General features: G+C 44.6%; 1 protein-coding gene across 1 annotated transcript; it reads right to left on the minus strand.

Moving 5' to 3' along the window:
* Positions 1–912: 912 nt before the first annotated feature.
* LOC308628541 (tRNA-splicing endonuclease subunit Sen2-like) lies at positions 913–3,058 on the minus strand. The gene has a single exon (XM_081255574.1). It carries the CDS (start codon positions 3,003–3,005, stop codon positions 1,605–1,607), a length of 1,401 nt encoding a protein of 466 aa, XP_081111700.1. The 5' UTR covers positions 3,006–3,058; the 3' UTR covers positions 913–1,604.
* Positions 3,059–13,543: the final 10,485 nt, after the last annotated feature.

The raw sequence follows: 13,543 nt of genomic DNA on the forward strand, positions 1-13,543 counted from the left end.
CTATATCAAGACTCACTGACAGCATTTGTGAATCTTAGGTGGTTCTTAAATGTTTTCACTAAGTATGATTATTCTCTTCAAGGTTTTCTAAGTGCAGTATAGGTATGATTGTAGTGCACAGGGTGATTTTAGGTAGCACACAAATCAATATTTTGTTTTAATTTAGTAACATTAGGGAATCTTTTATTGCATTTATAGCTGGCTGTCTTTTACTTATGCCAAGTGATGTTGGTTTTCCATTTACCATAGTGATGATATAAAGCTTCTGTTTACTTTTTTAACATCTTTATAATTGCGTTACAATGGTGTGTTAGTTTCTGCTTTATAACAAAGTGAATCAGCTATACATATACACATATCCCCATATCTCCTCCCTCTTGTGTCTCCCTCCCACCCTCCCTATCCCACCCCTCTAGGTGGTCACAAAGCACTGAACTGATCTCCCTGTGCTATGCGGCTGCTTCCCACTAGCTATCTATTTTACATTTGGTAGTGTATATATGTCCATGCCACTCTCTCACTTCGTCCCAGCTTACCCTTCCACCTCCCCATGTCAAGTCCATTCTCTACATCTGCGTCTTTATTCCTGTCCTGCCCCTGGGTTCTTCAGAACCTTTTTTTTTTTTAGATTCCATATATACGTGTTAGCATACGGTATTTGTTTTTCTCCTTCTGACTTACTTCACTCTGTATGACAGACTCTAGGTCCATCCACCTCACTACATATAACTCAATTTTGTTTCTTTTTATGGCTGAGTAATATTCCATTGTATACATGTGCCACATCTTCTTTATCCATTCATCTGTCAGTGGACACTTAGGTTGCTTCCATGTCCTGGCTATTGTAAATAGAGCTGCAATGAACATTGTGGTACATGACTCTTTTTTTTTTTTTTTTCACTTTTTCACCACATATTTTAATTTTATAACGAGTTCAGTGAAGCAAGATACAATTCTTATCTAACCCTGTACAATATTGTTGTGTACTCTACATAACGTGCCCACCAATGAGTTCACTGAGAATTAAATAATGAGGTAACTTGTTTTAAAATGCTTCCTATGATACAGAAATCCTTGGTAGACAGTAAATGGAATTTCCCATGTTTGCGAAATTGGCTGAAGTTCCTGGAGAGCTGGAGACGTGTGGACAGAGACCCCTCTTCCAGGACAGACTGGACGTGGGTAATGAGAGAGGCAGGTGCACAGTGGTGCCCTGAAAACTGCAGAGCCGCCTGGAGAGAAACTACCATCTCAGGTAAAATCAGAGAGTAACGGAAGTGGCCTGTTGCTGGGAGAGTCCTCTTGGGACTGGCCTAGTCCAGCCCCCTCGCAGAAAGCACAAGGCCCCGAGGCAAGAGGCCCGGGGTCAGTGAGTGACCGATCCAAGGACAGAAGCTGCAGTGCCCGCACGGGGCTCTTCTTCCCTGTGTAATTTTAACTTTTAACACACTAACACTTTCCGGTGCTGGGAGTGCCACGCCCTTTAAAACTTTTACAATAATGGGCAATTACAACAAAAGGACTCTTTACCTCGCCCTGAACTTGGCTTATACAGGAGACTCAGTAATATTTGCTGGTGAAATCAGAAACCTGAGGCTGAGTTGTTAAAGTTCATCTTGATCGCTCCTCTCCCGTGAAGAAACCCAACGGCTTAGAATCACCTCCTGAACTTTAATTTGCTTCATACATTCTGGTGACTCCATTTCTTTGTCAGTCATGGCAGAGGGTTTAATCAAATAGCACAGCATAAATTCCTTGGAGACACTGACTGAAACTCTGCTCAAGGCAGCCAGGGACCGCCAGCTAAGAGGTCTGCGAGGAGAGCCCTCAAAACGGTCATCCACCAGCTCGATGATGACAGAGTAACTTGCGTGGTAAAACGAAGGGCCTTTTCGATACAACAGCAAATCTGTTCCGTACTTAAGTCCCGCTTTGGGCACCCAGCCCTTGCTTCGGAAGTGATGGTACGCCACGTACGTAGTCCTGAACGTAGGCTGAACTACGCAGAAGGCGTTCCAGAGCTTCACAATCGTTAAAGGCTCCTTCTCATAGTAAATACTTAGACATCCCAGAGCGTAGACCAGGAAGAAGGCCTCTTCCAGGCTGAGCTGCAAGTACTCAAAGACCCTAAATGGATTTCTTCTGCACGTCAGTCTCTTCTTTGGCGACAAGTCCCCAGCTGGGGCGTCTTCCCTCTCACTCACGTCACACACGACTTCCTCCACCAGCACGTAGTGGTGCTCAGGCCCTCTCTCTCTGGCCGGGACCAGACCCGCTCTTTGGCTGCTGTCCCCAGGTTGAGCGCCAGAGGGCGGGAGGAGAACATCTTGTTTGCCGCAGTGCACGTGGGGCACAGGAGCGGTGACCTCCGCCACATGTCCACCCAAGCCGTGGGCAGGGATCGGGTCAGGCCCGGAGCCCTGCTGCAGGCGGTCTGATCGCCTGCTGGGATCCTCTAGATCGCGCGACTTTCCTGCAACCCCGTTCATGGCAGAAAGTTTCTCTCTATCTTCTGTGCCTTCCGTTTCGGACACCATTTCAGAGTTCAGCCCATGACACGACTGGACCTCTTCATTCCTTTGCAGACAAAGATGCTGAAGGGGCTTTGTGTAATCCTCAAGGAGTCTACGCACTGTGCTCTCATCCTGGCCTTGTCTTCGCATGAGGTTTGTGGCCCATTCCACGCTACGCTGATACTTTTTTGACGTGATTACAGGCATGTCTGTCTTCATATCTTTCCATTTAGCAACCAGCTTAGGATCTGAAATTGTGAAGTTTGGACGGCTTCTGGACAGGATACCTTTTCCAAAATAACCCTTCCCATAGAGCTGCTCCATATCTTCTGCATTCCTCACAATCACATTGTTGTTTATCATCTCGGCCCGGAATATTCTAAAGTCCTTCTTAGGACCACAGTCCTGACCGAAAGGGATCGGCAGTGGAGACTCATAGCTCTCATACACTCTTCTTTTCCTCTTTGGGGGGAGGAAAACTGCCTCTGCCATTTCCCAAGGTAACTGTTCTTTAAAGACTTCCTCTGCCCTACGCGCTCGCCGTTACCCCGGCAACGCCGCCATGACTCTTTTTAAATTATGGTTTTCTCAGGGTATATACCCAGTAGTGGGATTGCTGGGTTGTATGGTAGTTCTATTTTTAGTTTTTTAAGGAACCTCCATACTGTTCTCCATAGTGGCTGTATCAACTTACATTCACACCAACAGTGCAAGAGGGCTCCCTTTTCTCCACACCCTCTCCAGCATTTATTGTTTGTACATTTTTTGATGATGGCCGTTCTGACTGGTGTGAGGCGATACCTCACTGTAGCTTTGATTTGCATTTCTCTAATAATTAGTGATGTTGGGCATCCTTTTGTGTGTTTGTTGGCAATCTGTATATCTTCTTTGGAGAAATGTCTATTTAGATCTTCTGCCCATTTTTGGATTGGGCTGTTTGTTTTTTTGATATTGAGCTGCATGAGCTGCTTGTAAATTTTGGAGATTAATCCTTTGTCAGTTGCTTCATTTGCAAATATTTTCTCCCATTCTGAGGGTTGTCTTTTTGTCTTGATTATGGTTTCCTTTGCTGTGCAAAAGCTTTTAAGTTTCATTAGGTCCCATCTGTTTATTTTTGTTTTTTATTTCCCTTTCTCTAGGAGGTGGGTCTAAAAGGATCTTGCTGTGATTTATGTCATAGAGTGTTCTGCCTATGTTTTCCTCTAAGAGTTTGATAGTGTCTGGCCTTACATTTAGGTCTTTAATCCATTTTGAGTTTATTTTTGTGTATGGTGTTAGGGAGTGTTCTAATTTCATTATTTTACATGTAGCTGTCCAGTTTTCCCAGCACCACTTATTGAAGAGACTGTCTTTTCTCCATTGTATATTCTTGCCTCCTTTATCAAAAATAAGGTGACCATATGTGTGTGGGTTTATCTCATATGTGTGTGGGTTTATCTCTGGGCTTTCTATCCTGTTCCATTGATCTATATTTCTGTTTTGGTGCCAGTACCAGACTGTCTTGATTACTGTAGCTTTGTAGTAGAGTCCGAAGTCCGGGAGCCTGATTCCTCCAGCTCCGTTTTTCTTTCTCAAGATCGCTTTAGCTATTCGGGGTCTTCTGTGTTTCCATATAATTGTGAAATTTTTTGTTCTAGTTCTGTGAAAAATGCCCTTGGTAGTTTGATAGGGATTGCATTGAATCTGTAGATTGCTTTGGGTAGTATAGTCATTTTCACAATGTTGATTCTTCCAATCCAAGAACATGGTATAATCTCTCCATCTGTTTGTATCATCTTTAATTTCTTTCATCAGTGTCTTACAGTTTTCTGCATACAGGTCTTTTGTCTCCTTAGGTAGGTTTATTCCTAGGTATTTTATTGTTTTTGTTGCAATGGTAAATGGGAGTGTTTCCTTAATTTCTCTTTCAGATTTTTCATCATTAGTATATAGGAATGCAAGAGATTTCTGTGCATTAATTTTGTATCCTGCTACTTTACTGAATTCATTGATTAGCTCTAGTAGTTTTCTGGTAGCATCTTTAGGATTCTCTATGTATAGTATCATGTCATTTGCAAACAGTGACAGCTTTACTTCTTTTCCAATTTGTATTCCTTTTATTTCTTTTTCTTCTCTGATTGCTGTGACTAAAACTTCCAAAACTATGTTGGATAAGAGTGGTGAGAGTGGACAACCTTGTCTTGTTCCTGATCTTAAAGGAAATGGTTTCAGTTTTTCCCCATTGAGAATGATGTTGGCTGTGGGTTTGTTGTATATGGCCTTTATTATGTTGAGGTAAGTTCCCTCTATGCCTACTTCTGGAGGGTTTTTATGATAAATGGGTGTTGAATTTTGTTGAAAGCTTTTCCTGCATCTATTGAGATGATCATATGGTTTTTCTCCTTCAATTTGTTAACATGGTGTATCACATTGATTGATTTGCGTATATTGAAGAATCCTTGCATTCCTGGGATAAACCCCACTTGATCATGGTGTATGATCCTTTTCATGTGCTGTTGGATTCTGTTAAAGCTTCTTTTTAAAATAAATCCATTTAGTCAAAAAGAATTAGTTAAAAAAAAAACTTTGTCAGTAATAGTACAGGTATTCTACTATGGCATGGACATGGTAAATGGATATGACAAATATAAGGAATGCAGAAAACTAAAGTTTACAAAATATTGTTCTTAAATAAAAGGGAATTTTGATGGAATCTAATATACAACTTCTTGGGTATCGTTTCCCTCTAATTTTAGTCCTTTTAAATATTTTCCTACTATTTCCAGTATATTAGCATGGCAGGCTCTCATACATATTTTCTGGATAATCAAGTGAGGATCAATCAATAGAAGAAACTTCCCATAAGACCTGCAATATCATCCCTGATTAATTCAGTTAATAGTGACAGTAACGAAGGCATTTACAATACACTGAATATTTATTATATTTTAGAAACTTAGTCATATGTTTTACATACATCATCTCATTAAATCTCTACACCAACTTCATGCAGTAAGTATTTATTCTTCCCTTCTTACACAAGAGTAAGACAGAGACAGGTTAAGTTGCTTGCCCAAGTATATCAAGTATGGTCTAAACTCTAAGGATATTTGTGCCTTAACAAGAGGCCTAGAGGTAGATGCTTCCAGGCTTTATTCATTGGCTCACCAAGGTCAGACATCTCTGTGAGTCTCCTGCCTTATCATGATCTCAAGATGGCTGCCACAGAGCTTCCCTGGTGGCGCAGTGGTTAAGAATCCGCCTGCCAATGCAGGGGACACGGGTTCAAGCCCTGGTCCGCGAAGATCCCGCATACAGTGGAGCAGCTGAGTCTGTGTGCCACAACTACTGAAGCCTGTGTGCCTAGAGCCCGTGCTCTACAACAAGAGAAGCACCGCAACGAGAAGCCTGCACACTGCAGCGAAGAGCAGCCCCCGCTCACCACAACTAGAGAAATCCACGTGCAGCAACAAAGACCCAACACAGCCAAAAATATAAATAAATAAATTTATTTTTTAAAGAAGATGGTTGTCACAGCCCTGTTTATCACATCCCCACACAGGTACTCCAGGCAGGGAAGCTGTAGGGGCTGACACCAGACAGCTTCCTCTCCAGAACATTCTCAGGAAAGAAGCAGTCTCTTTCCCAAAAGCCCCCAGCACATCTCCCCTTACATCTCAGTGGCCAGAACTGTGTCACCTGGCAACCTTGAGCTGCAATAGAAGCAAAAATTACCTAGCACTGGGGTGTGCACACAACTGGCTTAGACCTGTCACAGTTCATCTCTGTGGCTGGTAAAAGACTTAAGCTCTTTGAAGGGTGAGGTACCTTAGAAGATAACAAGAATGGAAAGGGAAGTTACATTCAGAACAACAAGAAGAGAAAGAAAAAGAGGTTCCCAGACTGTGAAGTTGTCAGAAGTCAGAAAGCTGGGAAAATAGAGGCTTGTGAGTCTCTAAGGCAGGGTTTCTCAATGTCAGCACTTCTGGGGGCAGGATAATTCTTTGCTTTGTCAAGGGGCTGTCCTATGCACTGCAGAGCATTCAGCAGTGTGTGTGGCCTCTACCCACCAGGTGCCAGTTGTGACAACCAAAAATGTCTCCAGAAAAACATCCCCAGGGGGTGGGAGGAGGGGAGGGAAAATGCCCTGAGTTGAGGATGACTGTCCTAGGATGAAAAGGTGGGACCCCAGCCACAGTGAAGATACCTATGGCTCAAATGCAGGTCAAAAGCCAGGGCTGGGGCTTCCCTGGTGGCACAGTGTTTGAGAGTCCGCCTGCCGATGCAGGGGACACGGGTTCATGCCCCGGTCCGGGAAGATCCCACATGCCGCGGAGCGGCTGGGCCCGTGAGCCATGGCCGCTGAGCCTGTGCGTCCGGAGCCTGTGCTCCACAATGGGAGAGGCCACGGCACTGAAAGACTCGCGTACCACCAAAAAAAAAAAAAAAAAAAAAAAAAAGCCAGGGCTGTCCCACTGCTCTGGATCTGCCAGGTCCTCGGCACACTCCTGGCAGTTGGGAGGGGACATAGAGAACCCCATTAATGACCGAGATTGAATTTGCCACCAGTTGAAGTGAAAGAAAGTAGAGAAATGTGCTACTTCTTTTTCTGGCCTGCCCAATATTTACGGACTAAGATTTATAGCTGCTACAATGTCCCCTGCAAAGTCCATGTGAGATAAATGCCGAGGTCACCAGGCCAGCTGGGGCCCCACAACATCCCACTAGAATGACTCAACGTTCCCCAGCCAGGCTGTTTACATCCCTCTGACCACCTCTCACAGCCCTCCTGTCTGCAAGGCCAGTCACAGCGATGCCTTGTTATTCCACCTGCCTCTGACCTTGGCCAAAGCAGCTCTTCCTCAGATGACATGGGCCAGTGTGTGAGACCCAAGTTGTGAATCCAGGTGCAAGCAGCTTGGCCGGAGAGAGGCCTGTGTAAGGACACGTCTGCGCTGGGAACCTTACACTACAGCATTATATTTATAATAATGTAGTTAATTAATGTACGTGTGTATTGGGTGGGGGATGAGAAGGGTGCTCTTCCTGTTTGTCAACGATTTGATAAGTGTTAGAACCTTCACTGAATTTTGCAGGAAACGGCAGCATTTAGAGTTTTTCAGAACAAGAAAGAGAACACTGGTTATAACTTTGAACATAAAAAGGTTGGTTTCTGATTTTTCAGAAAGTCTGTAGCCTGCAGAAGTTAAGTAAATGTGAATACTGAATGCAGAGTAAATCACTAATCACTGCTAAAAGTCATTATGTTATTACTATTCTTACTATTACTATAATAATTGACGTACTTATTATTATAATTCCTTATGTTGTAATGCTGGAGAGGAAACGTGAGGATCCTGTCCGTGGAGCGTTTCCTGATCTCACCTGAGCACACCAGGGCTCCGGGCCAGCCTGAATCACGTGTAGAGATTTCATGCACACATGGTGATGATCTTTGTGGAGCCAAGGGCAGCCAGGAATGTTTTCAGGGTTTGTATTGGGGGCCAATCAGCAGATCTCAGGGTTTCCTTTGGGTCTTTGGAGACGTTAGGAGGCTGGCAATGCATTCAGAAGGATCCCCAGAGCAGGCAGGCTGAACCCCGCCAGCCCTGAGTCTTCTGGGAGGCACAGCCCTGCCAAGACCAGCAGGTGGGCTGCAAAGGGCACGTGACCAGTGGGCCCCCTGTTCAGAAGAGTCTTGTGCTTGGGTGAATGCTCTGCTGTTGCCATCTTAAAATGCTTAATATTTTAAAACTAAGGGCCCACATTTTCATTGTGCACTGGACCCTGCAAACTCCATAGCCTGTCCAAAAACCACCCACCACAAGGTGGCCAGGTCTGGTTCACTGGCCTTCAGGTGAGGCCAGGGTGTAAGCACCTTGGCTTGGAAGGCAAATTACCTGGATTCACTTTCTGCCTCTGACAGTCGGTAGCTTTGAGTCCGTGGGCCATTACCTGAGCTCTGCCACTCAGTTTCCTCATTTGAGTAAGCAGAATGATAATGCGATGACCTCCTAGGGTTACCATGAGGAACACATGAGATGATACCTAAGAACACAAAGCACCAGGCCTCACTTAAACTAGGTATGCAATAGCTGACCACGCTTATTGGCATAACCATCTCTGCCAGATATCATGTGCCCCACAAATACAAGTTCACACTTTTGTTTTTTTAAAAATGATGCTGAAGGTACCATTATCCTCATTTTCCATGAAGCATCTGAGACAGGGCAGGTTACACAACTCACCCAAGTGATCAGAGCTAAGGGAGTGTCAGAGCCAAGATTTGAACCCAGGGCTACTAGGCTCAAAGCCAGTCACCTTTCCGCCACGGTACCCTGCCTTGCACCCTCCGTATCCGTCCAAAGACTCCCACTCCTTGAACACAAAGAGCTGGATCAGGCTGGTGGGTACAGAACAGCTGCGGGGAGGGCAAAACAGAGGGCGCAGGAATTGCCAGTCAGTTCGCAGCCAGAGCTGAGTCCTGGCTGGGGCCGCAGCTGCTGCAGGTGCGACACGAGCATCCATCCCAACCTTCAGCTGCCGCTCAGCTTCCCACCTCTAACAACCCACAGCAGAACCTGGCGGATCGGTTTCTCAAGTGCTCATATTCACAAGCCAGCTCTTGCTGTTCCCTTTACTGAAGGGACATTGAAGAGAAGCCAGCAGATTCTCCTTTCCAGCCTGATAAACTCAATGTTTACCAAGTACCAGTGAGGTGCCTGGCGCGGTGTTAGGCATCTGACAGAGTGGTAGTGGCTGGGAAACAAAGAAATGGGAGATGTTTAGCTCTGCTTCAAAGAGCTCATCTTCTTCCTAGAAATTCTGATATATTCACTCATTTACTCACTCGTTCAAATGTAATTGGAACAACCCATAAAAAAAGAAATGCAAATGTCTATTAACCATAAAAAAGATGTTCAATCTTGCTCATAACAAGAAAAATGCAAATTAAAACTACACTGGCACACCTGAAACTAACACAACGTTGTAAATCAACTGTACTCCAATATAAAATAAAAATTAAAAGAAAAAAACTACTCTGGTAAACCATCTGTCCTCTATCAGATTGGCTAAAATCCAAAGATTTATACACAAGGTTTGGGGGAAAGAAACCAGCCCTCCTGCATATTGTAGGTGGTGATGCAAAATGCTATACCCCCTGTCAAGGGCATTGACAATATCTGCAAAATTGCATATGCGTTTACTCTTTGATCTGGCAATTCTACTTCTAGGAATCTATCCCAAAGATACACTGGCAAAAATATAAAAGGATATATGTACTGCAGCACTATTTGTTTCAGCAAAAGACTAGAAACAATCCAGTGTCATCAAAAGGAGACCAATAAATAAAATACGGTACTTCCACACAATGGGATTGTCTACGTTATAAAAAGGAATGAGGAATAACTCTACATACTGCTATGGAGTGAGCTCTAGACTATACGGTTAAGTGAAAGAAGCAAGGAAAAGAAGAACATGTATAGAACCTATGGATCTAAGAAGGGGATACAAAGATATATGTATTTGGTTACGTATTTATATAGTTGATTACATATATATGTATATACACATATATATGTATGATTATATTTCTTAAAGATGGAAGGATATGCCACAAATATACTTTAAAGATTATAAGGGAAGGATGGAATAGGGTGGAGGTGGCAGGAATAAATGCTAGACGCAGTTTTGGGAACTGTATGAGTTTCCTACGGCTGCTGTAGCAAATTACCATGAGTGGCTTAAAACAACACAAACTTATTCTCTTACAGGTCTGGGGTGGGGGGCACTGGGCTAAAATCAAGGTGCTGGCTGGGCTGTGCTCTTTTGGGAGGCTCTGGGGGAGATCCGGTCCCAGACTTTGCCAGCTTCTGGAGGCTGCCTGCATCCCTGGGCTTGCAGCTCCTGTGTCTCCATCTCCAAAGCCAGCAGTGTAGTGTCTGCTCTGCCCTCTGACCTCCGCTTCCATTACCAGATTTTCTCTCTGACTCTCCAACTCCTGTGTCCCTCTATAAGGACGCTTATAGTTCCATTGGGCCCACCTGGATTATCAAGGATAATCTTCCCATCTCAAGACCTTTGGGGACTTTCCTGGTGGTCCAGTGGGTAAGACTCCACGCTCTCAATGCAGGGGGCCCGGGTTCAATCCCTGGCCAGGGAGCTAGAGCCCACATGCCTGCCGCAACGAAGATCTCACGTGTGGCAACAGAGATCCCACATGCCGCAACTAAGACCCCATGCAGACTAAATAAATAAATATTTTTTTTAAAAAAAGATCCTTAATCCCATCTGCAAATCCCGTTGCCATGTAAAGTAACATATTCACAGGTTCCAGTCCAGGGATTAGACTGTGGACATCTGTGGCCAGTGGCAGGGGAAGGGTGGAGATTAATACATTAATACCATACAAATATTTTACATATTTACAAAGTTGAGTTTGTCACAAAGGAATACTTGAAAAATGAATATAAATTAAAACAAAAGATACTATGTATCCAGCTGGTGGCATCACCTCACAGAGAGGAAGTATGCCAAGTGACTTTAAGTGACAGTATTTTGACATACATTATTCTAAGGGCAAAAGGACTGCAAGTCAATCTTAAACTGTTATTGGCAATCATATTGTTGATGGTAATGTTGACGTTTTGCTATTCTGAGACTGCTGTGTGTGTGTAATGGGATAAAGAAGATGAGCAATTATGTTTTTGTTGAAAGAATGAGGGTTTTGGCATGAGGGAAAGAAGACACAATGTAAAATCAATGAAGTTAAGTAAAAACCCTGTAGTTCCTGAATTTGAAGTATGAAATCATGATTTATTGTATACATATATATTTTTTAAAGTAATATTTCCTAACTCTATCTTCTGAAAAGACTTAGGAACAATGACCAACCCAGTAGCAATGAGCACCCTAGTGCCTAGATTGTGGTCTCTAGGTGTCATTTCCCAATAAAAGAACCAGAGTCCCCTGGAGAAATGACTGATTCTAGGTCTGAGGCAGAAAGTATACAAGATGAGTCTGGGACATCTTGTCACAACAGAAATTGAAGAAGCTACCAAAGACTACTAGTGGTCACCTACCAGGAAAGGTCTCTGAGGAGAGGTGGCGTTTGAGCTGAAACATGAAAAACAGAAGACGCAGCCATGAAAAGATCTAGAAGGAACACCAAGGGCAAAAGCTCTAAGCTTGTGCCAGGTGAAGAAAGAAGCCTGGAGTAGTATCCTAGACAACACAGAGGTGAGAAGACAGGCTGGAGAGGGAGGCAGGAGCCCCACCAGACACATAGGAAGGAACTGGGATATTTTTTTTTCTCCTAAGTGCAATGAGAAGCCACTGATGAATCTTAAGCAGGTGATGCCATTAAGTTTTCAAAAGATCCCTCCAGCGGCACAGAGGAGGATGACTTGTAAGAGGGCAAGAATGGCAGCAGGGGGCTTCCCTGGTGGCACAGTGGTTAAGAATCCGCCTGCCATTGCAGGGGACACGGGTTCGAGCCCTGGTCCGGGAAGATCCCACATGCCTCGGAGCAGCTAAGCCCGTGTGCCACAACTACTGAGCCTGCGCTCTAGAGCCCATGAGCCACAACTACTGAGCCCACGTGCCACAACTACTGAAGCCCGCACACCTAGAGCCTGTGCTCCGCAACGAGAGAAGCCACCGCAGTGAGAAGCCCGCGCACCACAATGAAGAGTAGCCCCCACTCGCCTCAATGTGAGAAAGCCCGCACGCAGCAACGAAGACCCAACGCAGCCAAAAATAAATAAATTAATTAATTAAATAAATTAAAACAAACAAAAAAAAGAATGGCAGCAGGGAGCCCAGTTGAAAGGCTGCTACATTCCTCCAGGCAGGACATGATGCTGGCCTGGATCAGAAGAGGGACCATGGAGGGATGAAAACGTGGATTCAGAATTCGTTTTGAAGGGAGTAACAGTATGACTGGCTGATAGATTGGATATGGGATGGGGGGAGAGGAGAAATAAAGGAAGACTCCTAGGACTTTAGGCTGATAAATTAGGGTTAGAAAGAGGTGAGGAAGACGGGGCAAGAGTGATCTGCGTTGGAGGGGAATCACTGGTACTCTGTGTAAGTGGAATTGTTGACTACATAGATACATGAGTCTGGAAATCAAAAGAGAATGAATGCTGTAGATACAAATTTAGGATTCATCCCAATATAGATGGTATTCTAAGACTTGGGACTGAATATGATCACGTAGGTTCTGTATGTAGAAAGGGGAGGGGAGAGAGACAAAAGCTAAGTGGTGATTTACTCCAATATTCAGAAGTCAGGAGGAAGAGGCTGGGGAAGAGCCGTCAGGGAGGTAGGTGGGAAGCCAGGAGTGCGTGAGGTGTAGCTCAAGAAGAGTGTAGCTCAAGGACAAGGTCAGATGTATCCAATGCTGCTGAGAGTCTGTGATTCTCTTGAGCAGTTGGAGTGGCTCAAAAGACAATGGGCTGGCATAGCACAGGGAGATCAGCTCGGTGGTTTGTGTCCACCTAGAGGGGTGGGATAGGGAGGGTGGGATGGAGAGGCAAGAGGGAGGAGATATGGGGGAGATATGTATACGTATCGCTGATTCACTTTGTCATACAGCAGAAACTAACACACCACTGTAAAGCAATTATACTCCAATAAAGATGTTAAAAAAAAAAAAAGACAATGGGCTGGGAAGGAACTGGAGACCCAGGTATGTACAACTCAAGGGCGTCACTCTCAAGAGAAGTGGGCAACTGGGAGGGCTGTAGGCAGAGGTTTTCCTACAACACTGAAGGAGGGGTGGGGAGAGAATGCAGGAGGTGGAGAGGAGATCAATGCAGGAATAAAATCCGCAAGGAAAGGGGGTGGGTTCCAGAGTGCAAGTGAACTCGGGTGAGGATGGAGGAGGGAGAAAAGGTGGGGTGTACGGCTACAGACGCAGGCGTGCTGAGGGCAAGGGGAGAGTTCTCTTCTGCTTGCTTCTGTTCTCTCAGGAAAGAAGCCACACCATCAGCTGAGCGTAAAGAGCGAGAGAAACTGAGGATGGAATAGAAAATGCCAGATAGTAA

The sequence above is a fragment of the Mesoplodon bidens genome (assembly GCF_964165515.1).
Source record: "Mesoplodon bidens genome assembly, chromosome: 15".
Lineage (NCBI taxonomy): Eukaryota > Metazoa > Chordata > Mammalia > Artiodactyla > Ziphiidae > Mesoplodon > Mesoplodon bidens.

Excerpts from the sequence above, each read along its gene's own strand:
- LOC308628541 (XM_081255574.1), bottom strand. The coding sequence starts at position 3,005 with ATGGCAGAGGCAGTTTTCCTCCCCCCAAAGAGGAAAAGAAGAGTGTAT.